This window comes from Melanaphis sacchari, unplaced genomic scaffold, assembly GCF_002803265.2.
Source record: "Melanaphis sacchari strain LSU unplaced genomic scaffold, SCAv2.0 Contig80_pilon_pilon, whole genome shotgun sequence".
Classification (NCBI taxonomy): Eukaryota; Metazoa; Arthropoda; class Insecta; order Hemiptera; family Aphididae; genus Melanaphis; species Melanaphis sacchari.
The window spans coordinates 442,537-470,396 of NW_020271570.1; the positions used below are offsets into that span (position 1 = coordinate 442,537).

General features: G+C 26.0%; 2 protein-coding genes across 5 annotated transcripts; one reads left to right on the plus strand and one right to left on the minus strand.

Annotated features, from left to right (window-relative positions):
• Positions 1 to 4,860: 4,860 nt before the first annotated feature.
• LOC112601964 (voltage-dependent calcium channel subunit alpha-2/delta-3) lies at positions 4,861 to 26,902 on the plus strand. Of its 4 annotated transcripts, XM_025349863.1 has the most exons (30): positions 5,335 to 5,435; positions 8,089 to 8,170; positions 10,096 to 10,203; positions 10,334 to 10,547; positions 10,701 to 10,832; positions 11,412 to 11,680; positions 12,398 to 12,511; positions 12,609 to 12,813; positions 12,932 to 13,068; positions 13,129 to 13,269; positions 13,327 to 13,419; positions 15,247 to 15,303; positions 16,039 to 16,119; positions 16,180 to 16,254; positions 17,464 to 17,568; positions 19,394 to 19,465; positions 19,944 to 20,085; positions 20,152 to 20,206; positions 20,534 to 20,685; positions 20,886 to 20,933; positions 22,525 to 22,618; positions 23,072 to 23,104; positions 23,172 to 23,306; positions 23,376 to 23,488; positions 23,861 to 24,006; positions 24,085 to 24,351; positions 25,053 to 25,167; positions 25,249 to 25,444; positions 25,902 to 26,109; positions 26,766 to 26,902. In XM_025349863.1, exons 1-30 carry the CDS (start codon positions 5,335 to 5,337, stop codon positions 26,874 to 26,876), a joined length of 3,801 nt encoding a protein of 1,266 aa, XP_025205648.1. In that variant the 3' UTR covers positions 26,877 to 26,902. The 4 variants fall into 4 exon arrangements, with proteins under 4 accessions (XP_025205649.1, XP_025205650.1, XP_025205651.1 ...); XM_025349864.1 differs by lacking the exon at positions 23,072 to 23,104 and having other exon boundaries at positions 4,861 to 5,435; XM_025349865.1 differs by lacking the exon at positions 20,886 to 20,933 and having other exon boundaries at positions 4,861 to 5,435.
• On the minus strand, positions 17,610 to 19,185 carry LOC112601966. Its single transcript, XM_025349867.1, has 2 exons — positions 19,081 to 19,185; positions 17,610 to 18,146 (listed from the first exon to the last, which is right to left on the minus strand). Exons 1-2 carry the CDS (start codon positions 19,093 to 19,095, stop codon positions 17,676 to 17,678), a joined length of 486 nt encoding a protein of 161 aa, XP_025205652.1. The 5' UTR covers positions 19,096 to 19,185; the 3' UTR covers positions 17,610 to 17,675.
• Positions 26,903 to 27,860: the final 958 nt, after the last annotated feature.

Consider the following 27,860-nt stretch of genomic DNA (forward strand, 5'->3'; position numbering starts at 1 on the left):
CTTTTCTGCATTCCATTTGTTGATAAATGTGTATCAAATCTAACAATAAAGATCATTGATATTATTAATAATATTTGATTTTTTTTTTAGTTGTAGTAATAGCCTGTTTCTAGAACTATTTAAATTTATTTGCTGAAAGGTAATATTAAATATAATCTATAATGAGTAATGAATGCATGAAAGATATTGCTCAATCTCGTACTGTAGCAAACATGTAATCTGAGACCTGAATTATGTATAATTTAATTTAAGATTTCATAGTTTGAAAAATAGGTATTCATAGTTATTAAATGATAGTATTGTTTTTTATTTCTTTATGTTAGTAACTTCATATTTTAATGTACTCGGTACCTACTCATGTTTAATATAAAATTAAAATCCTTGTTTCCACTATATGTGTATATGCACTCATTACTGCAGTGTGTACACTAAAAAGTAAACACTCCGGGAACGTGCAGCGCTTCGTTTTTCAATTCCCATAGGGCAGTTCATTCAAATATTTCGTTTTGGTTCATGAAAATCGAATATTTTTTTGTTTATATTCAGGGTTTCTTCCGAATAAAGAAACTAAAGAGACTTTTGTAGATAATTCATTCCTATACATATAAATTAATTTATGTTTGTAACTTATATACATAAATTCGACAAAAAAGATTCCGTAGACAATCCTTCTTTTAAAAAAAATCTATTAAATCAGATCATTCTACGGAGTGAGTGAGATTTTCCCTAAAGATGTGTTTTAAACAAAAAATCACACTTTTAAGTTTTGATTGGCAGTGCCGTTGACATGGGTGTGACTGTATATAGCACGGTAGGTAGTAGGTACCCCAGAGAGCCTTGACATAAAAGCTCATCAAGGCTCCTACTGGTACTCGCATACAACCGCTCTGATATTAATAATTAGTAATAATTATTATCGTTTGTGCACAATTTACGCTAACTCCCACATACTAAGATATTACATATATTGCCTAATAACTAAATAATAAATATATACGAGCAGGGCCATTAAAAATAAAAATCGTGTAAACATTTCTATCTAGCGACTGAAGACGTGGTAGACATCACGAGTGTTCTTGTTTTTATATAAGGTCTATGGTTATGTTCTATCCGACAAAATGCCAGAATGCTCCAAAGTATGGTGCACACTAGCAAAGCCGGCCGAAGTTGATCGGCATGATTGAGTCTCGATCCTGTCGAACAAAGAGGAAGACGTACGGCAGGCGAAACGTAAACGGCTAAGGCCGAAGACCAACCTGTTGAACCTTACAGCAGGAGAGACCAGGACGAAGATCGTAACCGACACAGGTGTATATCGCAACCGCAAAAAGTCGATTGTGTCACCGACCACGAGTCCACGATTTTCACCTACCACCAAAGACACCGCGGCAGTTCACCCAGAACGCGAAGTCCAGGGCGGTGAACTTAGGTCGGCTCGCGAAGTGAAAGTAGAACAATAAACCCAATTTGCATAATATATTGTTAGATTGTCCCTGCCTTCCCACACTAACAATGTTTTTTGTAATTTTGATTATTATTTTTTCAATAAACGATGGCGACGCCATGGAAGTAATGCAAAAGCAGTTCCCGCGGCGTCATCGATTTAAACAGAACAAAAAAAAAAAAAAAGGTTTATGTTATACACACAAGTACACAACACTATATGAGTATATAACAATGTTTCACGTCCTCGTTAAAAAAATCAAAATGACATAGGTAGATAGCGTTACAGCAATTATCATCGTCTAGACCAGCGATTCTCAAACTGTGGTACGCGAAAGACTACATGATGGTACGCGGAACTGCGGAAGGCCGCATGGTGGTAGGATTTTTAATCTTCAGTGGTACGCGACTGATTGATAATATACTTAAGTGGTACGCGAAATAAAAAGTTTGAGAACCGCTGGTCTAGACCCGTTAATTGAGTGCCATACGAAGTCTTTCATCACTATCAGTACAGAAACGCATACGGCTATTATAAATACCGGCAAACGGACATTTCATCCCCGTCAAAAAAAAACAGTCAACCGACGTTTCGTTCCGTATAATTATTACTTTATTAGCCATTGAACCTTTGGACGTTTGGTCCCCGGTATACTTTGATAATAGGTCATTGAGTTCTCACTTCTCAGGTTTTTTTAAATAATTTTTATTTATTAATTTCTTCAAAGTTCATTATTTTACTAGCAATACATTTATTTTTAATTAACAATTCTGTAATGTCTAATATAGTACCTATATAGGCTTTATATAGGTAAGTAATAAAAACATTTTATACCATTTAAAAACATAAATCAGTTGACTTAAAATAAATATACAATTTGTCTTAATATAATTGTGATTTATTTAAATCTTGGACTATTTGATTATATTGTATGAATATTGATTATGTATTTGTATATTTTGTAGTATTGTTATTTAAACATTAAATATAATTATTTAGATTATCAATGTATATTGTATACCGGGGACCAAAGTCCTATGGTTAATAACTTTCCTAGACGAAACGTCCTATCTTAATTATTGTCAGGGACGAAATGTCCGTGGACCGGTTTTTTGACGGGAGCGAAACATCCGCGATTAGGCTATACCAGTGTCATAAAAGTGCAAGATGAAGTAGTGTAAAGATCTGTATAACACTGAATTCCATAATATCATATTTATTTAATATAATATTAACTTGAACAATTTATTTTCATAAATTTTTAATTGACGTCGGAAAAATTTCAAAAATTTTAATTTACATACTTACCAAACTTGCCCACATTGGTACTAATAAGTGACGTACCTACTGAAGAATTTGAGAGCTCGTACAACTGATAAAAGTATTACTGCATCTATCGCTTTTTTATATGTAAAGAAATGTTCTCGCTACTCTCAACAAGTAACAACATTTTTATTCACACAAAACACAAGAATTAATTAATTATTTATTGTAATATACATAATAAGATTTCATATGATATCAGTTATTTATACCCAACCTCCTCCAGAGCATATGCAGTTGTTTTAAATATCTACTTAGTAACCCACCTAGGCGTCATCGGTTTTAATATTCTATTTTCTCTTCCTTATTTTGCATGAATCCATCTAAGTATCACACGACTGACAACTGTTGGTTTTAAAAGTTCGCGACTTTGCAGTAGGTATCTATTTAATATATCATATTTGTATGCTTAGATAAGCACCCTAAATATATTACTTTTTACGAATTGTATCTATTCTACATCAGTGTACTTGATTTGAATCAACAAAATAACTTTTCGAGTTAAATACAAGTATGTTATATTCAATTTTGTTAAGATTTAAGCTTTAAGTCATATTCATTGATTATTATAGATAGTTTTAGTTAATACAAGTAGGTAAACTTACTATTCGTCTATAATTTTAATACTATTAGTTTTCATTTAAATCATCAACATATTACAAATTTTGTAAAATGAATAAAGAAAATATATGAATAATCAGTACAGGCGGAATTTGGAGGGCTTGGGCGGTAATTTACATTCTCATAATTTATACCATTTGCGAAACTTGTCAAAAAATAAAAAGTTTAGTATCTACCTCCAATTTTTTCATTGAAATTCTATCACTGATTTCTGATTTTGATAAGTGTTTATAATGTTAAACTGCTATATATTGAGTGATTTTTATTTTTAATCTATGTAATGGCTTCTTAAATCATCGGATCTTTAGTATGATTGTTTATATTAATTCATGGTTAATTATATATATTTAGATAAAAAATGAAAATCGTGAAATATTTTCAGATAATTCATACGAAGATGATGTTTTATACTTCTATTACCTATGGGCTATGATTTTAATAATTATACCTGAATGAATGGCGATTCTCGACTAATTTATAATAGATCATTTAAATTCAGCAATAATTCTAATAAGTAGAAGTAGAAACTATGTATACTTATATTCGTAATAAACTAATAAAGGAAAAATATAAAATTTTAATATTTACATGCATTATATTACAAATTTAAAAACACTGTTAAACAAATGTACATACAGCCATATAGGTATTACAATTATAAATAAAATGAGTCTATAAATAAGTTCACTACCTATATGGTTTTTAATTCTAAGTTTCTCAAACAAAAAGAATTTTCATTCTGCGAATCGTATTTTTTTACATTTTTTTAAGATTGATATTTGAGTATATCTAGTGTAAAATTAAAATTTTTAAATTCAAAAAAACTAGGTATATTATTTTCAATACGTTTTATCTCAAAGCTCTACAACAGTTGTGTAAAATTATAAACAAACCGAAATAGGTCATTTACAAATAAGTAGTATAATATATTATACATATAAGTAACTAACTAACTTACTGCAGGTAGCGTGGTTATATAATTAAAGGCGGGTAAGCATTTGACATTTTCTTAGCCTTTTTTCTCTATCGTGGCCGATTCCCTTTTTTTTTTTTTTTTAGTTTTTTTAGAAAATTTTTGGATTTCGATAATAATAATACGTATTAATAATTAGGTAGGTGTACATAATTTATGGCGAGACTCCGGTAACGCCGTAGCAAAGACGCGTTTTAACAAAATGAAAACTTTTCTATCTAGGTATATTACAGAGTTATAGGTAGTCATTAAATTTGTACGTATTAATTATTGTTGCTTAATATTAAGAATCTCGTCACACTACCATCATAAAACAATAACGTGATAAACGTTAAGGGTACGCGACAATAGAAAAATACCAAACACAATCGATCGCCATTCAGTGCCCGGACAGACGTGGTGGCGTAACCGACGTTTTCGAAGTCGAGTCGTACGCGACGGTCGTGTGCGCGCGTTGTACACATGCGCCATGCGTTTCACTCGTTTCAGTCACCTCGGGGTCTCCGTATCGATCGGTTCGTGGCTTGCCGGCCGACAGCGCGACGATGCAGAGTGTCATTAGTGTTCCAGCGGCAGCGGCGGGTGACGGATACCGCGGTTTAACCAAAACAAACCCGATAACACAATAATTACATTTCACAAATGTCGTACAATAATTATTATTAACATTTAATTATTGCCGTTTACTCGTATATCATATTCATGTACGCTCGTGCACGTCCGGTTCAACCGTATCGTTACTATAATATTATTATTTATTTTAAATCTTCGTCCCTCTCGACGTCTGCAGTATAATTTCATATTTTTTATCACTGTTGTTATCGTCTGCATACTCATGATATAGAAATAAATTACATTATGTGCAATAATTCTGTGCATCACGTCGTACAGGTTGCCATGCAGTATACTACATAGTATATAATATTATTAAAATCGTTGTTATAGAGAGAGAGAGTGTGAGAGAGACGATAACATGAAATCCGCCAAAGTCTTGGTCGCCTTATTCCTATACGGGTGTTGCACGATTCGGGAATGCGCTCAACACGACAATAACGAACCCGTCAAAACGGCTCTGTAAGTACCTATATACCAAGGTTATATATTATATACATGTCACGGGAAAACAAATAGATGACATGCCTACGTAGGTATTATAATATATTGTGATCGGTCGTTCGAAATAGATACCTAATATTATATATTAATTATATTATATTAATGTACTCGTCGTGCACAGGCGCAACTTGGGAGGTGGGTCTGGGTGGCTTAGTATCTCCGGTTTTGAAATCAGCACCCTTATAATTTGAATATGTGATTGTATTTAATCGGTGGGGGGGGGGGTTGAAGTTTTGCTCATTTTGTAATCCAAATAGCCAGACGGCTCATACAATCATCCGACAAAAAATGGGGGAGACATGTTGATATTATAAATTGTACCTAATAACTATACTTAAATGTTGTGTAGAATATATTTAGTTAACGGAGCAGATAAAATAATTTTTTGGTAGCTAGCATAATGTATTAAATATAGTTTAAAAATAATTTAAAATTTATCATTAAACGTAGGTATATAATAGAATACGAAAATGTAGGCCTTAAATTAATATAATATAATACGTCTGGGGATCTGAAAACATATTTTGTACCTATTCATGTATTTTTATCACGTCGTAAAACATTTATAAAAAAATCCAAAATTGGTTTTCAGTATTGATAAAAATTTAACGAGCCTGTGTTATAAATTATACGTATTTTAAGTGGTGTTGACAACATTTTTATTCGGGGATGATAATAAATTTAGTGTCATAGCGCAAATAAATATTTAAAAAAAATTTTCGTACTTTTACCTAAAACTTAGTTCAAAAGTATTAACGTCTTATTCTTTTTATATTTTAAAACTTATAATATTAACAGTCTACAATTTATATACATTTTTACGTTTAAAAATGAATGAATTAAGTCCCTAAGAGGAGAGAAAGACGATCGATTTCCTTAATACTATCACAATTGTATTTTCTGTCAAGGAAAATATTAAAAAAAATATATTTAATTGTTTATTTAATTTTTACGAGATGTTTGATCTAAACATATAAAAACTCAATCATACATTTTTTTTAATAGAGGTCTTATATACAGTTATATTTATAAATTATAATAACAATATTATAATACATATTTAACAAAATAATAAAATTGATCATGATTATTCAATATATTTAAAAAGCAATTTTAAGAACAAAGGGCTGTTATAAATGTTGTGTTTAATATTACTACAGTGCTAGAATTGAAATAAAAATTGAGGAAGGGCGTAGGTTTTAGTTCAAAAAACACCGTTCCATAGCAGATAAATGTTAAGATAAACAACGACGTCCATCGTACCACACATAATAAATTTAATAATTAATACAAAAACAGCAACATATTAGATAGTAAATACTAATTTTATTATTTATGAGTAGTGTTACTCGAACTTTTTTCATAAATACAAAATTATTTTATGAAAAAATCAATAATTACAGAAAATAAATTATTCTTTGATTAAATTTCACAGACTTGTTTACATTTTCTTCTTTAATCTATATCTTTTTAATACGATTTTCTTTCTCTGTTGTTTATTTGCCCTTCTCAATCCATGATCTATTTTAATGAACCAACACAATTTTAAGCACTAACGATGAAATATGTACGGAATACGGATTCCAAAGAATTTCTTTTAGGGGATACAATTCATTAAACTCAATGAACGCTTACATTCTAAAAATAAAGTCGCTATACTTAATTGCAGTAATTAATTATTTTAAGATCTTCAGAGTTTTTTTCTTTTGTGTCTTTGAATTAACAGAAACCTCCATTAGGATTGGTCTCATCAACTTTAAATTTTAAGACAAGCAGCGTATACATTTTATCACCATATTGTACATAGAAGTTGTCGGGTCAAATTTAGAAATAAAATTATCTTAATCTGCTAACAATTGGTCATACTCTTCATTAAACCTAGATAAAAATTAGATGAATATGACGACTGTGTAATAAATAATCTAATTTTAAGATTGTTTAAAAGACTTATAAAAAATTCAGTAGAATTAATTTTTTGAACACTTAGTAAATTGTAAGTTTTATTTTTTCAAAATACGTTTCCTGAAACTCTTAATTTATTTCCTTAAGATTTAATCTCTATGTTACAATCATACTATCAATAACACAAATGATTTTTTAAAGTATAGTATGAGCTAAAGACAAATTTAAACCTCTATTTTATCGCTGCAATAATAAATTAAACAACTCATGTAAATTATCATATGTAATATTCTTAGATTAAGTATAAACTCATTGGATGGTAACATTTTATTTAAACCTGAATATTTTGATTTTCTTTAGTGTCTATTGTATTATCCAAAGAAGCTACTAGCTTATAGGCAATTTTTATGAATAATAACTATTATTTTACTAAATAAACGAAAACAAAATCCATACATACCATTCAAAAGTAAACATTTCCATGGTGTCGCGTTTATATAGCGTCTCTTACTTCATGAAATGAAGGGAACACTGAAATTTATGAAAAAACAAAATCGTATACACTCCACCGCCCCCTATCCAATTCTTTTTTTTTTTGTTAATTTTATTAACCATTGTTAAAATGACGATAGCGATTTATGTATATTTTGTAAAAATAATTTATGTTTATTGTATATTACTTATACCTATTAAAAAAATGTATCCTTAGGCTGCAAACGTGGGCTGAAAAATTATACTTTGAATTGTGGAACTGCGGAGAATATATAACTAATCGAAAATCACTGCAAAGCGTAAGTATATTTATAACTACGAGACATATTACACATAAATAAATGTGATAGATATATATTTATAATTAGCTGGTACAATCAAAATATAAAAATTACAATATTTAATACTATAATATTTAAAAATTTTAATAGTTTGAAGTACTATTACATAAATTTTAATTTAGCTAGATATATGGTAAACATTTTACACGTTTGTAATTAAATATGATATTTATGTGAGTGTAAAGTATTTAGAATTGAGATTTTTGTTATAAAATATTTTTCTTTAGTTAAATTATCATTGCAATTTTTATAAAAAATAATGTTATAGGTATGTTAAATAATATATGTAATCCGTATTATTTTATATTATACTAATAGTTTTTAACTAAATAAATAAAAAAAAATTAATAAGGATTATAATTAGGCTCTAGTTGGCTTAGTTAACTATATCTAAATAAATTAGATTTTTGATAAATTATTTAGTTCCTATTATCATTTTATCTGAATTTAAAATTTCAGGTTTATCATTACCATGTATTAAAAAGTCTTAAATATATAATTTGAATATTACAACATTTTGTAATTAACTAAATTAAAAATATAATTTCATTATATAAGTAAAAATAAATATTATATCTACTCAATCCGTGTCACGCATTTAATATGACATTTTAATATTATTAAATGGTTATTTTAATGATTTAATGTAACTCAATAATATAAAAATATAAAACATTTTAATGTACACAATGTTTCAAAAGTCACTCATCTTCACATACAAAGATTATTATTGACAAAAATCATAACTGTATACCACTTATATGTATTATACTCTATTAACAGACTAAATACTCCGTAAAGTCTATAGCTGTGATTAAATTAATCGCTACGTATCATTGGCGGACATTTGGTTGAATATATAGGGGGCTTGACGCTTGAAATTTTACCCATTATCAAAATTAAGCAACCTTCAACTTACTGACTATAAATTTTAGCCTCAAACATATTAAGTAATATAATGTTATAATATAAATGTAAATAAATTAATAGGATAGTATATTAAAAATTAAACAGACAATAGATCTATTTATGTTAATAGTGCTGTAGACAAACTAAATATTCTAAAGGGAAAGGAGGAAGATAGCTTAAAGTTTTAACTTAAATCTTCTAATTATGTCAATTATACTAATAATCAATTATGCTACGTACATAACTAATTTAAAATATTCCTTTAATAAACTAACGTATAATGTACCGTTCAAGTTTTCATATTAAAAATTGTAATGTGTGAAATACTTATTAAAAGTATAAGCAGCATCTCACTTAATCTTAATCAATAGATCCATCAAAAATTGGTCAACAGGTGGTCAAGGCTAGCAGTGGTTTTTTTTTCCTAATTCACCAAGAAACTATCAGTAAATTTAGTTAAAACTGTTGAATTGTACATAACTTAATAATAAATTGGTAAATGTTCAAATATACACTTAAACCTAGTTACGGAACTTAAGTAATGTGCTTTAAAACTATGAGAAGATATCCACACCATTTTATTTAAATACGATTTCGTAAATAAAGATTAGATCAGATTATATAATTCAACCAATATCAGTACCTAATTTGTATAAAAATACACTACTCGTATAATAATAATAATTTAAATTTTAGGTAATCATTAGATTAGGTTAGACAAAAAAAAAAAAAAAAAGGCACTAGAACATATTTTAAAAATTAATATTTTTTCCTAAAATTAAATTAACATTTTTTAAATTTTATTACATTTATTCAATGGGATATTAACCATTAATATACATTAAAAATTTAATTTATCAGTCAATTTTGCATTTTTTTTAAAAGTAGTTAATTTATTTAAATAGTATACTATTTTACAATAAAATATTATTTAAATATATTGTTGGTTCATTTGCGATTATTTTTATGCATAGAAATATAACAAAGAATCAAAATTAGAAGCAAGGAATGGACAAATTTTGGTAGCAAACATTTCGAGTGTTATTAAATCAATGATGGATAAAAAACAACAATCTCTAAAAGTTAGTAACAATATATATTTCTGATAACTAAGTTTTGTAAATTAATTTCGTATGTATACATACACGATATTTAATAAAAAATATTAACTATTTAATAAATATGATTATATTATTATACATTGTTTTGTAGAGAATTTTAGAAAGCGTTGAACAAGTTGCAGTTTCAGCACATGACGATGAACCTCCGGGCAATGATTATAAGATTCGAAATGCAAAACCACAAAAGGCTACACCAAATACAAATATATTATTAGATGATCTAAAAGAAAATTCTCATTTTTACAATACACCTGTAAACACTACGTATAGTTCTGTACACATACCAACTTATGTTTATGACCGGGGTGAGTTCAATGTCTAGACACTAAACTACACTTTTAAAATATTTATATACATAAACAGAACATATTAGACTCATAATCGTGTTCGTGATTCTAATATTTTTTTGTTTAATTCATAATTAATAATTTTTAAATATTTAATACATTACAATTTAGCAACTGATGTAATTAAGGCTATCAAATGGTCAGAAAACCTGGATGCGACATTTAAAAAAAATTACGAAACTGATCCGAGATTATCATGGCAATATTTTGGTAGTACAACTGGTTTTATGCGACAATTTCCAGGTATATTCCAATATATATGTTTATATAATAATATATACCAATATATTTTTAACTATACAAAGTATATATTTTTTTATTAGTATATTTATAATGTATGTGTGTGTATCATTTTAATCGTCAACAATTTATACTGTCTTTGCAAAAGCTTTTGATCGGACGAATCATGAAAGCATGATGCTTTACTTAGTTAAGATTCGTATTTCCAAAAATACTGGTATCTACTTATTTGATTCAGATTCTATAAGTATATCTTAAAGTACTTAATATTAAAATAAATACAAACTTGCGGTCTCTTTAAATAAATAAAATGTATCAATAAACAAAACTTCATTCATTCTTTAAAATTTTTAAAACACGAATCAGGTATATTAAAATAGTATTGTATTTATTTTAAAATTATCAAATAAGATACTTTAGAACTTCTAACAAATTTATCAAAATTAAATAAATTCTAGATTTACAAATGTTTTGAGCTTTAAACTATTTTGTTGAAAAAATACTCTCAAATTTCTCAATTTCTTTTGTATTTATTAATTTAGCTAATTACTTACTAATCTATTACTCGTATATTATTTATAGCAATGGAATGGCCAGATAAACCAGATCAACCAGAAGATTTGTACGACTGTCGAATGCGACCATGGTACGTAGAAGCAGCAGCCAGTCCAAAAGATATTCTTATATTAGTCGATAATTCTGGGTCAATGATGGGACAAAGTAAAATCATTGCCAGGCATGTGATAAATACGTTATTGGATACATTATCAGTGAACGACTACGTGAATGTTCTTGTATTTAGTAATGTAACGAATGAAGTCGTGCCGTGCTTCAAAGGTTTACTTGTACAAGTATGCATTAATTATTCAACTTTAAAAATTAAGAAATAAAATAGTTAAAAGGATTTAATTTTCAATTACAATTTTAAAGCGATAATGAATTATTAAATATTTAATTTTTATGATAAATTATTTATTATACTTATCTCATTTTTTGATAATACACATCTTTTTTTCAAAGACAAATTTGAGTTCAGTAGAATTTATATATTTTGTTGTTAACTTTAATATTAGAATAATTTTACTTATTATCAAATTCGAAGGAAAGAATATTATTTAAACAATCACATAGGCTTTTATTTATATTATAATTTTAAAATAAGTTATGAACATTTTAAAGTTGTAATATTGTATAGAGATATAATTCACTTAAAAATGAAAATATCAATAAAAGCCTATAAGATGAATTTAATAATATTCTTACCTTTAAATTTGATAATAGGTAAATTTACTCCAATATTAAAGCTAACTATATAAAATGGATTCTGTCAAACAAAAATGTATTGTTATATTTATGTGAGACGAAAACAACACATACGGGTGTGGCGTCTTCTTAATGTATATTACCTACTGTAGAGTGTAGATACATTAAAAAAATCTTCGCAAGATATTGTTGTAAAAATATAATTAAGCTCAATCAAATATTTACTAGTTAATAATATTATAATCTATTATTTTATAAGAAAAAAAAATGTTAAATCTTATTAAGGATATTTTATTCTTATTCAGGCCACACTTGCAAATATCAGAGAACTAAAATTAGGCGTGGAAAATATTGCTGATCCAAATAATATCTCAGATTTTAGCGAAGCATTAACCAAGGCGTTTGACACGCTTGAAACGGTATTTAATATTCACAATAAATTAATACTTTAGATTAATTATTTTTTTGGTAAACATAATTAAATTTGATAACATAAAAAATACAATTTATTTTTAGTACCGCGAACGAAATTTGGGTGCTATGTGTAATCAGGCCATCATGTTGGTCACTGATGGTGTACCAGAAAACTTTTATGAATTATTTAAATCACATAATTGGAAGAATGGTACAATGGGTATGCCAGTAAGAGTATTTACCTATCTAATTAGTCGAGAACTGCCTGAAATAAGAGACATGCAATGGATGGCTTGTGCAAATCATGGTAAATATTTTATAATCTAAAATATTAAATTTAATTGATATAAATTTATGTTAGATAGGTATTAAATTTAAAACCATACATAAATAGATAATAAGAACTATAACATTTTTTAATTTAGGGTATTTTGTTCATTTAAGTACGGTAGAAGAAGTTCGAGAGCAAGTGGTACACTATTTACCGGTAATGGCTAGGCCCTTGGTATTGCACCAATCTCATCATCCGGTTATTTGGACGCCTTTATACGCCGATGTTACTGTAATGATAGTTTATCATTTATAAATAGTTCAAAATAAAATTAATTGATAATTTTTTTAGGATCCAAAAATGACTGATTATTTATGGGAACAAGAAGAATGTCAACAACAGTATGATGATACGATAAGTTATAAAAGAACAAAAGACACATTTTTCTATCCAAAGAATGTAGCAAAACGAGAACGAGATCGAAAAAGAAAAGTACATACTGATACTTAAATATATTTTTAAACTAAATTATATTTCATGTGTTTTTAGGAATTGGATCAAAATGTTAACGTGAATAGGCAAAAAAAACACAATTTAATAACGTCTCTTGCGATGCCAGCATTCGACAAAAAAACTGAAATGGTAAGTTTATAAAAAATAATTTTTGAAGTCACATTAACATGCAACAATCATCAATTTCTTTCATTTTGTTTATAAATTCATTTTAGAAGGATTAAAGCTGTACATTGTTTTGGAATACTTTCAATACAATTTTTTGTATTCCAACGCAACGTTGATTTGTTATTGATTTTATACAATTTCAATTATTTGAATACACACCACATTAAAATATTAAATACATTATACATCATATACATAGTCACCATGTCGTAGTCAAAAAGAGACTAGAAGTGCGTGTTTCGCTTCCCTCTTGAACTTTTTTTCGTAGGTAATTGTAGACATAGTGTTTCAGACCAATTAAATCAATTTTTCATTGTTCCCTAATTACCTATTTGTTTCAAAAGAAATCTAGTTTATATTGTCAAATACATTTTTCAAATCAGCTTTATTGAACTTATGTTTTCTTTTAAGTTTTAATATATTAATGCATTCTAGAAATAAAACAATTTTGGTCTCGTTTCGATGAACTGTTAAAAATAAGTGTGCTAATTTCGAATTGATTTTTCCTAATTACGTAATACCTACTTGGATTGGCTTTGACAAAAGTCAAAAACTGCTATTTTTAAAAATGAGTTATATAACTAGATCTTTAGTAATAACTTAAAAATTAAGTATGAAATGCAGTTATCCAAAAAATAAAGTTCTGACTACGGCATATCATAAAGTTTTACACTGTCATAGTAAATTGCATTACTTAAGTAAAAACTAGATTAAAATGTTATAGTTTTTAAGATACCGTTATTCGAAAACACAATATTTTTAGATTCTATAGTTTATAAGCACTATAACCGAGAAAAATAATTTATATAAATACTAAGTTGTATATCAATATAATATAATATAACACTATTATACTTTAAGGCTAAAATACTTAAAAAAGGATGTATCTTATGTTTTCTAAGAACTATAGGGATGAGTCCTTTGTGTGATCTTGACTATTTTTCACTATTTTATAATATTAGTATACAAAAAATACTAAATATGATTTACAGATTGATGTATAATCTGTGGTTTTTAAAATGACAAGAGTTTTATATTCCTTACCTTCAATCAGTGTGAATATTATTATGTTTACCACATTTTTATATTTTATAAAAGTATTTGTTGACCTATCTTTTTAAATATAAAAAATATCGACATTATTATTAAATTATTAAATTATTATTAAACTTAGAACTCTAATGGCAATTATCAACAATCAGTAGATGATATGTTTTACCTACAGGCTACAACGGTTACAACGCTTTATCTTAGATTGCCATTTGTTGGTAGATCACACGTTAGTTTGGTGTCGAGTCTAAATTACCTATTATTGGTTAAAAATATGTGCCTGTTGGTTGTCAGTCTTTTGAATTTACAACATTACAAACAAATAAAAATATAAGTATTAAGTAATGTATAGATATTAAGTATTTATTTTTATAAATTATTTATCTATCATTAAATTAATTATTAATCTCAATTTCTCAATTAAACTTAAAATTTTTATTTTAATGCCTATAAAATAATACATCATCTAAAACTTTTTATTTAAAATTAATTTAATAAAAACTATTAAGATGTATGAGTTTTAAATTTTATATTATTAATGTATATACTACACGTTATGTGGTGGTACTTACTTCCTCCCCTCCTTCAAAAAAAAAAAAAAACATATTAATTTATTATTGTATATAGTATGTATATTTTTGACAAATACTTTAATACCGGCAGATTATTAAACAAATATTTAATATAATTTTTTTTAATGGCTCATACTAAACATGTTTAATAATTATTTCCCAACAGAATATCACAATAAGAAGGCTAATAAATGATAACTACTGGGTTTGGGAAACAAAAGAGGTATTTAAAAATTCAGCAGGTAGTCTTCCATAATTTTTTTGGTCGTCCTTAGAAAAATCCTAATATTTTTATAGTAATCATATTTTATTATAATAGTACATTATATTGTGAAATTTATTCTTCTATATCAAACAATTCTGTATCTATTATCAACTATATTATATATTGTATTATTAGTAATTAAAATTAAGTGTCAAATATTGGTGCCTAACTAACGCACTAGATAGATTAAATGTAAAAATTTAGAACGCCTAGAAATCTATGTTTAGAATTAATATTTTTTTAGATAGAATTTCTAAATAATGGCGACGGATAGGGACCTAATATGTTTAATTATATTTATTTAGGTACCTAGTTAGAAATTATAGTTAGAACTAATATTTGGTTTCAAATAGATACTTGGCCTAATTGAAACCCAATTCAAATTTGAAAAGGTGTTTTATATATTTTAGTCAAAGACTAGCGCGTAGAGAATCAATAGTAATTTGAAATTTAAGTATATTGTAGATATAAACAACAACCTTAAATTGATTTAATTTAAGCAAAATAGAGTAGACAAATTTAATGTTATGTTATTAGTATTATTTAATTTGTTTTGTTGAAATATAATTTTAAGTTATAATATAACTAGTTGGTGTGCGATTTTTAAAAGGGTGACTTTGAATGTCGCACATTTTTTATTGAAATAATTATTTTTGTTAACCTATTATAAGTAAAAAAGTTTAATGTTTGCAGACAAAAGTGGCCCATTTACTTGGTGTTGTTGGAACTGATGTTCCCGAAGCTGATTTACGAGAAGCAATGTCACCTCACATAGTTAGTGAAATATGTCTTATTGGTTTTATAATATAAATAATATTTATCCGTGATTTTCAGTTGGGTGTCAATAACTATGCATTCATCGTTACAAATAATGGTTTTATTGTCACACATCCAGATCTCAGACCAGTTGTAAGTAAATTGTGATTTCTGAAAGTAAATATAAAATGTTTCTCTTTTTTTATTCACTATTGAGTATATTTTAAAATATATATTTAGTTATTTAAAAAAAAAAAAACAATAATATTCTAAAAGATTGAACAAAAAAAATGAAAAAATATTAAACGGTTCCATTTAAATGTTAAATGAACGATAGCAATATAATATGAAAACAAATAATCAGGCATTTCTTAACACTGCCTCTCTAAATATTTTAAACACATTTTAGTATTATAATACATACGATAATATTTAGTATAAAACGAAATATATAGATAAAAAAAAATGTATCATGTATATCAATTATATTTTTCCCTAGATGAATTTTTAATTGTATAAATTCGTTTCTGTTAAAATAATGTTCTAGTTTTGTTCGATCTCGTTGGCTATTGATACACATTAAACATTGGTTTAATTGATTTTTAATATGATTTATCCCCTACGACAACTACTAAAAAAAAAAAATGATAACTTTTTAATTAAATTCTGAATTTTGATTATCTTGTTCGATTTTGTAGTAGACAATTAAAATTATAATTTTAATAGAAAAATCTTCAACGAATCTTTAAATTATTCTACATCCAAATTAGTTTATTTTTTTAAACATTTTTGAAAAACATATTTTAAAACATATACACATTTAATAAAAATATTAATATTACCTAACAATTATTGGCTTGATTGACGGAACGTTAATCGAGTATTCATCAAATTCATCAATTTGTTGACTTAAAATCACTTAGCTTGGAGAAAAATTTGCATTACAGTATTCTTGGACATTTCTCAAACATTTGACCATGTCAAATTTACTACTTAAATATTGAGAATCTTTCCATCGTTAAATATTTTAAATTTTTAATCTACAATCGTTTTTTCTCCACTTATTAACACGTATCTTAATAAATAAAAATAAACATATAAACTTACTGTCTAAAAATGTATATTTAGATTGTATATTATTTTTAAAATGTTCTTATCAAATCTCAATTATTTTTTTATTAAAATCACTATATATATATATATCTGATATGAATTACTGATTTTAATTTTTAATGAATAAATGTATGGTTTATTATACAATTATTATAAAATATAATTAAATTAGGTTACATTTTAAAATAAAATTTATTTATTAGATTAGTTACAAACGAATATTATTTTTACAAAAATAAATGTTTTTAGTTTGGAGATATTTTGAAGCCGAATTACAATAGCATTGATGTGACTGAAGTGGAACTTGTTGAATCTGACAATAATGCAAGGGTATTCAATGAAAGTATACTCGCGGTTAGTAAAAAAATTAACATTACATAATAAATTAACAATTATATGATTTCGTAATATTATTATTAATTTATTTTTATTTTTTAATGTATATTAATATATTGTTATTACTATCCAATGTAAGGAATGCCCTGGTTTCTCTGGTATGTGTATGGAAAGTATTTGGGATAATATGTGTTCATCATAGAAAACGGATATACCATTAAAGGACTTTGGTAGTATGATTGGTCGGCATTCATATTGTTCATCGCGTTGGTATTAGCCATCATTAGAACGTCCACAGGCACTTGACGAATCTTAAGTTTCCGATCAGTTCTTAAATGATCCCGTTCGACCACAGGTTCATTTTGCTGGGTGGTGGAGGACGTGATGTTTTTTTGAAATTTCATTGTTTTATTCTGTGGTGTTATAACTTTGTGGTCATCAGTGATTGCTGTATTGTCTGTCTCAAAAAAAGCTGTTGTTTCATTCTGTGGTAAAAGAATTTTTTCGATGACATTATCTGGACCACCAGACTTATGAATAACATTTATGTTTTTGCAATCGAGACGAGAAAAAATAGCTACAACTATACAAACCACCTATACATTTGCGAAAAAAAATAATTAGCATACCTAAGATATTAAAGTTGTCATTATTAAATAATAATGATCTTTATTTATAATTGATTAGGTTTTAACTCAAATTATTTATTACAAACAACTGTTTTCGCCCAATTTGTAATTTTTCTTTAGTACCTATTAGATGGTTTAAATAAAAACTTAATATAACCTTATAACTTAATAAAATTTTAATAATAATCATAAACAAAAACAATTAATTGTCATTGTTTAATAAACAACATTATAAAGACAAAAATATCAATAGAATTTTAAAAATATATTGCTGTTTATTAATACAATAAATATCTATCATGTACTCGTGATAATATAATAAAAATCACTACTAATCGTTTAAATTCAATCTATTAACCAATATTTCTATAAACTATAATTTAAGTATTATTCGTAATATATTTTAGATATAAAACAAGGCAAAAATACTTTAATTATTATATTAAATTTTGTTTTATAATTATTGTTTGTTGAATTTTTCTAAAACATGTTGCATATGCTTATTAGATTTTTGTTGTAATGAAATTTAATTTGTAAATTTGTATTTGTTTTTTGACAAAAATTAAAACAGAGTAAAATTATTTTACTTTATACTATTTAATTTTTGAATTTATTACACAACAAAAGTATTAATTTTATTTTATGAAAATATTGTTCTTTAAACAGAAATATTTTAAAATAAAAGATTTATGTGTGTATTTTAAGCTATAATGTAATGCCGTTATACGGTAGGTATTAAATAATTAAAATAATGTAAAAAAATTATATTAATAAAAAGTATATACGTGTTAAAAAAATACAGTAGTTTAGAAGATTTTTTTCAACATTTTATTGTGTAATATACATTTTATACATCATTTATTATTTAAACAAAAATTATTTATGAATAATATTTACTTACAAAGCTCCGTGTCATTGTTAAATTTTAGGTGGTTATTTCGAACAGCTGAAATAATGTAGATGACGAATCTAACATAAATGAAGTCTTCTGAAATTATTACTGTCTTATATAATATTATGAAATAGGAAATATTTCCAGTTCATCAAAATCATGGTCATTGGGTTTATATTTTATAAGGAATACTCATTGAACTATAGCTTGACTAATCAATTTAATATTTTCTGCTGAAATAAATATTTTATCTAAAACCATATAAATCGCTTTGTTTTCATGCACCTAAAACTAAATTTTTTGTCTCTTTTACATTTTACAGCTTCGTGATTATATCATCAATCAAACAACTGGCGATCGAGAAATCACTGTGAAATATCATTACGACAATATAGTAAATTATTTATATCTATTAAAAAATAAAAATAATAAATCAAATTTTACTTTAAAATTGTTAATAAGAAAAATATAATATATTTTTATGTTAACAATTTGGTTATCCCATCTACATACTAAATTTGTGTATCATGAGTTATATTAAGCATTTAACTGAGACTAAATTCAAAATAAATAATTTTATGTATATTCATAACTAATAGTACTTTGATAGATAATTAATTAATAAATAATAAAAAAAAAAAATCATATGTTTTTTGTTAGTATGACAAACAATTTTTATCATAAAAACTTTGTTTTCTTTATTTGTTATATACAATCTATACACGTACGGATCATAAAACCTAAAGTTTAAGTTGTGAAAAAAATAATATATCTAATGCATACACAAATAAATAAATAAACTAAATGTAATCTATAGAATTAATTAATTATTGATTTAAATGAATAATACAAGTATCATTTATGTTTAAAAGAGACGTGCAACAACGGCAGAGAGGCATTATTATTTTTCGATTGTTGAAGGAACTCCGTTTACAGTAGTGGTTGCTTTACAAGAAAAGCATTTTGGATACAGAGTCAAAATACCAGACAGATTTCAAAATCTTAATACAACAAGTAATTTTTAATAAAAATAAGCTAATTGATGAAATTGAAATTAATATTGTATTATAAACTATCTAGGAACATCCCTTTTGGACTATTTCAAAGATGACGAGTGGAGAATTCATCCAGATTGGTAAACACTAAATTGTATCACTCTAAAAAAAAAAAAAAAAAAGTAGTAAAATAAATGATTTTATATATTTTAATAAATACATTTCAACAAATACATTTCAACAATTTTTTATTTGAAAAAATAATTTACATATTTAAGCTATTATTTTTTATCAAATAATATCAGTTAATAATTACTTTATTTTATTAATCTATTTTTCATTTTTTTCACCATACATATTAATTTATAATTTTTTACTTGGAAATTACAAATTATTAAACTAAAAATATTTATGTATTGCTAAAACAATTAGTTCAAACTGAAATGCGTATTATTATTTATTTCCAGGCTTTATTGTCGATATTCATACGATGATGGTGATAATACGTCATTTAAAACCCCGGAAGATGAACTTAAGCATTTTTTAAAGAGAATCAGTAAAACCGATAATAGTTGGAATAAATGGCCTCCTCCAAGATTTTACAGTGAATCATACGATTGTGAGTATATATTCTAAGTCTTGCTTCTAATAACCTGCTTCCTATACTCGTATAGCTATTTACCTTTCATCTTTAAAAAGTAACATTAAACATTTGTAATAATATTTAATAATACCTTAAAATATAATATGTATTAGCTTTATAAATAATGATATATATTTTTAACGAGCTGTAGGATTAGTAATTATTTGTTTTCGCAGCAAACGGGTCAATATTACCCGAAGAAAAATTCGATTGCAAATGTCATTGTGAGTTTAGTGTTAATATTTTTGCATGATCAAGCTTGATCGCAGTGTTTTATGCAAGTTAAAATGTTGTGGAGTATAATATTTATTTTATATTTTTAATCAGTTTATTTGATTTTTATAATCCTGAACACGTAAACCAAAAAAAAAAATATTTAAAAAAAAATAAAAATAGTAGGTATAATTTATTTTTTGCGTTATATTATGAAATATTAAAATGTTTTTACAAAATAGTTAGGCAATATTAAAAAAAAACAATGTCATATTTTTTAAATTCCGAGTGAAGCAATGAATGAGTTTGTTTGTTTTATAATGATTTATGTTTTTTTTTTATACTTACCAATTTTATTTTCTGTTTGTGTCTTACATTGCGTTAAGTTGTTTCACTGCTTCAAATTTTAACTTCAATGGTGGTTTTTGATAGCGAATTGGATTTAATAAGTATTTTTGAAAGTTAAAACTGATAAAAGTAAATTTAAAGTACTTTTAAAAATACATAGAAGAAACAAACTATAGATAGTTATATTAGATGAGTTTCCAATAGCTAATAACCAATTGGCATCCAATAATATTGGACCAATATGTTTAACTTATTTTACCTATATCAATTAATATTAGTTTTGGTTAAACAATATCCATAATCATTGTAATTCTATAAATCAAATAACAATAAAAATAAAAACAATTCAATTAGTTACTTATTGTAGTAAAGTTAATTCTTGCATTTTCAAATATTTAGTTTACTCATAGGAAAATAGATAAACTATTATTATTTTTTGTTGTTATTATTAGAATATAATATCTTCTGTTTTATTACATTCTATATTTTGTATCAAATACTTATTGATGAAAAATTTAATTAGGTATTTGTAATGGCTACATCCTACATAGCGTATGTATTTATATACTTAATTTTCATTTAAATATAGAGTCATATAGGTTTGATAATTTTAATAGTAACTGGTATAGCATAGTATATATATTTTATAATACCTATCATTGGATATCACTCAATTAACGAAAAAATGTAATTCTTACTACTAACCAAATAATAACAGAAATATTTGTGAATGATATCGTGTACCTATGTAAAGTGATTATAATCATATATAATTAATATTTTTTATTTATCGTGCGTAAATCATATTTCATGATTATATTTTGTTCATGAATAATATAACTTCAGATTGTTTAGTGTCTACATTATATAACTTTACCTATATTTGAATCCAATAAAATTATACTCCGGAAACCCTCTACCAAACGTTGTATATAAAAATGTTTTCATGATTTTTATGAATTATACACACATGTACATATTAGTTATAATACATGGCACCTTGACTTGAAAAGTTAACATAATATTTTGATTGTGTTAGTATTTGTGTTTCATTATGATTTGGCTTTGATATTATTTGCTTGCAATATATAACAAATATAAATCAAATATAAAGGCTTAAAACTCGTAAATGAAGTTTAAAAATTAAAGAATTTTAAAATTAAAATTATCCAAAAAGCATGGCTTACAATAAATAACAACAAATTATGATGCATAGACTTGCAGTAACAATTATTTAAGGTTTATTGTTTTCAGGTGACAAAGAACTTATGCTTAGTTTGATATACGATGCCAATATGACTAAAGGTATTTTTACAGAAGCTAAAAATGATACAGAAAAGAAAAAAAAGTAAGTTATTTTATAAGATGATTAATTTTAGCTTGGTTTTTTTAATTCACGAATCCAACTGCACAATATATAGTTAAGTATTCAATTAAAAATTATAAAAATATGTTTGTGCAATAACATTTTTTTGGAATTTCTTAATTTACCATAGCCAATTATTCACAATTTGAGATTTAATAATTTGAAGACTAATATCTACTCATGCGCATGATAGTTATGCGTATTATAGATGTATACGTATAACACCTATATTTTTCATTGATTTGATTTTATCAAAATATGAGAAACTACAGTTAAATGTATAATATCCAAAAAAATGTTATACTATTATGAGCTTATTTATTAGTTTGAGTAAAATTAAAATCACATTATATGCACTACTCACGCGCTTTTATATATTATATTTCACTTAATATTTTTCACGTTAACACATCGCACTATTTTGTCTTAATGAAGTCCAGCAGCGGTCTTGATGAGTTTATTACCGAGGTAAAGTACTTGTATGGGTCGGTTAAACTAATTTAATTAACATTTATTTTTATTTATATGTTTTTAGAAACGAATTTGAAAAGAGATTTGGAGTTACATTGGCTTTTGTTGCTACTCATAGTGGTCTTACCCGATGGATGGATTATGAAGACAAACCCAAGACATCGTACAATTATTCTTATAACCAAGAAAACCAACAACCGTAAAATAAAATATTCAATAGTCTTAATAAATTATCATTTATTGTAAATTCATTTTATATAATTTACAGACATTTCATTGACGAAAATGTTTACTCTATCGAAGAAGTTTGGTACAGGAGGGCGGTCGAATATAACATGGTAAACGATGAAAGCTATGTATATTCTGTACCGTTTGAAAATGGCAAGTAATCAATTTTGATGGTTAAATATTGAGAATTTTTATAAATAAATTTATAATGTCCAATAACAAACTATATAAAATAAGTAAAAATCCATGTTTGCATTTTTAATACAAATAGCGTTTTCACCTAACCGGAATAAGTTACATAAACGTATCCTATTAAAACATTTATGATTTTTTTCTAATACACATTCGCTTTTCATCGAATCAAAACTACCTACATATAGTTATGTCTTCTGTTTATTAACTACTAGAAATCAATTAAATTTACTTGTTTAAAATTATTTGAATAAACAAAAATATTATACATTAAAAAAATAATTAATTAAATATTTTAGTCGTTTTTAAAAAAAAATAATATTTGTTTTTTAGAAAACATTAAATCAACATTGGTAACAGCGAGTCAAGCGGTTTTCGTTACAAGTAAAGAAAATAAAAAGAAAGGTGCTGCTGCAGTTGTCGGTTATCAATTCAGACACTCAGCTCTTCAAGAATTGTTTTCAAACATTACAAAACAGGTGGATTCTATATTTTATACATTCTAACTATTATAGGTGGTTTGAATTAAGGGTATTTTTTTTTTATAAATATTTTAGTGTTACTCAGAAACTGGTTGTACATCGGCAAAAGACACTTGTCAATCCTTAGAACGAGATTGTTACTTACTTGATAACAATGGTTATATTATTGCATCGGAAAATCCGATGGATACTGGAAAATTCTTTGGTCAAGTCAAAGGACCAATTATGAACATGATGGTAAAAGAAAAAATTTACAAAAAAATAACAATATTTGACTATCAAGGAGTATGTTTTAAGCGAGAAAATGAAGACGATTCAAATAGTTCGTCATTTTTGTATACTGTAAGTATTTAATTAATTATTATAGTTTCGAAAGTTATTCACTTTTTTCCAAGATTGCTCTTTTTTTGGCTGAACTTTCTTTCGATATAAAATTTCTTAATTTCTGTTCACCTCTCTTTTGAAATCATAAGGAGCCCATGGACCATAGTCATCATGAATTTTAGCGTTAACGATAGCTTTTCTATCTAAATTTCTTCTGAAATTTTTTTCTTAATTTAGTAATTTTTATTTTATGAATACACTTATATAATTATTTAACTACACTATTTAATTATAAAGCTTATAAAAACAAAATATTATTAATTAAATATTCATAAATATATTTTTTCTCGCGGCATTTTGGATAGGCTATTTAGCTACACCTCTTTCGTGTGTCCATTTTCCGGTGTTTTAGAGTATGACACTATGACGTAAACAAAAACGTATTTTTTTAAAAAAATATGTAAAAAATCTTATTTTAGTTTAGTAGTTTAGATTTTCAGTTAAACTAAATTCTAATTTTAAACCCACTAATGCTTCTAATACTATACGCCAACTACTAATTCCACTAGTATCCTTCTATAGTTTTACTGGAGCTGAATGTTAATAGAAGCCAACAGCAAATAAAAAAAAGAATACATTTTTTATAAAATATACGTATTGTTCTAATATTCAATGTCTTATAAGTTAAATTAAAAAAAATTAATTTGTTTTTCTGGTAGCCGATACATCACTTAAAACAATTAATTGGATGGCTAATTGGGCGTGTATTATGGTTGGCTGCTCATTCAAATTTCCAATGGATGATGTCTAAGGCTCAAGCCATATTCGAAGACAGTTAGTATAATTATTTTTATGTTTTAATAATTTTTATTTTTATTTTCATTTCCCTAACGATATTGCGATTGTTATATTCAGTTCCAGATTATCAAGAAGATGAAGAAAGTAACTACAGTGCAGATACTATTGCCAGTTTTAAGATCGAAGGTGAAAAAGCATTAAAATACGTTAAAATTAATCGAACTCGGCCAAAATCTTGCGATCGTGTCGTCGATTTATTTACGCTAACTTCAAGAATTCCAGAAAAGGTTGAACGTAAATCTATGTGCGACAGGTAATATACCATATACATTTTTTTTTAATCTAAAATTGAAATTGTCTAATAATTATTTTGGAGTTTTGATTAAAATTTTCTTCCTTTCCACTCTCCTATTGGCCCGCCACTGCAGGTTTTCCTAGTGATATTGTACGTATAAACTACGACGTACCTACCTATACCTACCTATTTAACGAAATTATTGTACACCGTGACTCCGTGACCGTTCAATTTAAAGGCATTAATTTAATATGTGACATTTTTTACTTTATAAAACCTAATCCAAAATAATATTTTTTAACTGATATAATTTCTATACTATACCTGTATACTATGGAAAAGTTACGTTACTAAATATAAAACTATTTGTATTTAAACCCATCTCTTAACTCTTGAATTTCTAATCCTGTATGATGGAGTATGCCTATAGTGACATACCTCTATACACATTTATTATATAATATGTTCTTAACAGGCCTTATGAATTGCGAAAAATTATGAACACCAACCTTATCTTACTGGTCGTCAATGGGCATTGTCCAGAAACATCTAAATCGGAAAATTTTGATACCTTGCCAAAAGAAGTTATGTACGAGTTCAATAGTTCGCTGGGTTGTCATAAAGCGTTTAATAGTTTACCGCGGCGTAGACCTAAAACAGCTTGCATTAGGACACATCCAGACGTAAGTATATTCCTATGACCGTCATCATAAATCATCAAGCAAAAAAATATATTTAAGGTTCGCCTATTCACGAATATTATGTGTAGGTACCTATGTAAATAATATATTAATTATTCATAGATAGGTAAATATAGGTAATTCGTGAACAGTAGGTACTTGAAGTCTAACGGACTTGTTATATTTTTAAATCAATAATTATCATTCGTCTACATGTCAAATTCGAATGCCCATTATTTTTAACTAGGTACCTATTAAATACAACACATTATTCGAGAAGTATTTAAAATCATTGAAGTACCTACAGTACAACCTAAGGTATAGCCAAAAATAGAGAATATTATGGTCAAAAATTGTATTACATCTATCCTGTTTAAAATACTTACCTAGTTATTTATTTTTTTTTCATTTATAGCCACATCGGAGGTAATATTAACAATACTCAAAAATTAAACGTGTATAAATGAATTATTAGGTATTTTATCTATTAGGCACATCGTACGACAGTGCGTATGTGTCCATACACAATAAAAAAAAAGAAGATTAATAAAAGCTCAGTTTTGAAAATAAATTCATAACACGAAATAAAGTTTTTATTTAGCTGTTTAGGGAACTGTAATGAAATGGTTTACTCAATTAAATTGTATTTTTTTTTCTAGGAGCACGAAATTTATGACAAAATGTGTGGCAGCAGTACAACGATTACAATCACACCAATTACTTTGTCAATAATTTTTTTTTCTACGTTTAATTTGATAAGGTTTTTATAATTTTTTAATTCTAAATCAAAAATTTAAATTCTCTTACTTATGTTAATTGATAAATATTGTTCATAAAGTTATCATCGATGTTAAATATTTTGTCTATTGCGTCTATTACAATATAATATATGTTAAATCTTGATATTATAATAGCATGATATTATTACCTTTATTAAATGTAATATTTTGATGATGATGTAAGTAGGTAGAAATTGAATGTTTTATGTTTTACTTATGAGAATGCTAAACATAACATTATCTACCTAATATTCCAATTCTCCATATTAACCGGTATATGTAGATTTAATACATTTTGTGTCTACGTAACATAATATTATGCGAACAACCAAATCTACTGAGTATGAACTAATTCACTTAAAAATCTCTGACAACAAATAATTATAACAACAATAAAAATAATTACTACTATTGTGTTGACTTAAGTTTGTTTTGGATTTATTCTATAACGATACTATTTAATATCTAACAAGAATAAAAGTCCTTAACATAACTGAAAAAAAGTCTTTTACTCGGTTAAGTTATAGGGCACACCTAAACCCAAGAAAAATCTATTCTACGTATCCTCATGTTGACATTCCGTCGTAGTGGAATCAGTTTCGATGGCAAGATGTCATGTGAGAATGTGCAGAATTGATGTGTTTTCTGATATTCTCTCGCTGGACAGAATGTAGATTCAACCTTAGTAAAAGGTAATTAAAATTGATTATTGCTTATTACTTTAACTTATACAAACATAAGCAAGAAGAAAAATAATAACACAACAAATAATTACTTAGTTATTATTCATAGAACACGGTTTATATCCGCAAGATCATGAATATGTTATTTGTCGTTTTTATTAAAATAAAAATGTTTTTTATGTTAAAAAACACATTATTGAAAAACTAAGTCTTAAATAATTTAACATTTAGGCGATAATTATAATATTTATAAACCTTAATATAATATATAATAAACAATATATTATGTATT

What these genes read in the sequence shown, in the direction of transcription:
- LOC112601964 (XM_025349863.1), top strand. Translation starts at nt 5,335, where the DNA reads ATGAAATCCGCCAAAGTCTTGGTCGCCTTATTCCTATACGGGTGTTGC. An exon ending in ATCGAAAATCACTGCAAAGC is followed by an intron (nt 8,171 to 10,095) that starts GTAAGTATATTT and finishes TTTTATGCATAG; the next exon opens with AAATATAACAAAGAATCAAA. An exon ending in AATATCATTACGACAATATA is followed by an intron (nt 19,466 to 19,943) that starts GTAAATTATTTA and finishes TATGTTTAAAAG; the next exon opens with AGACGTGCAACAACGGCAGA.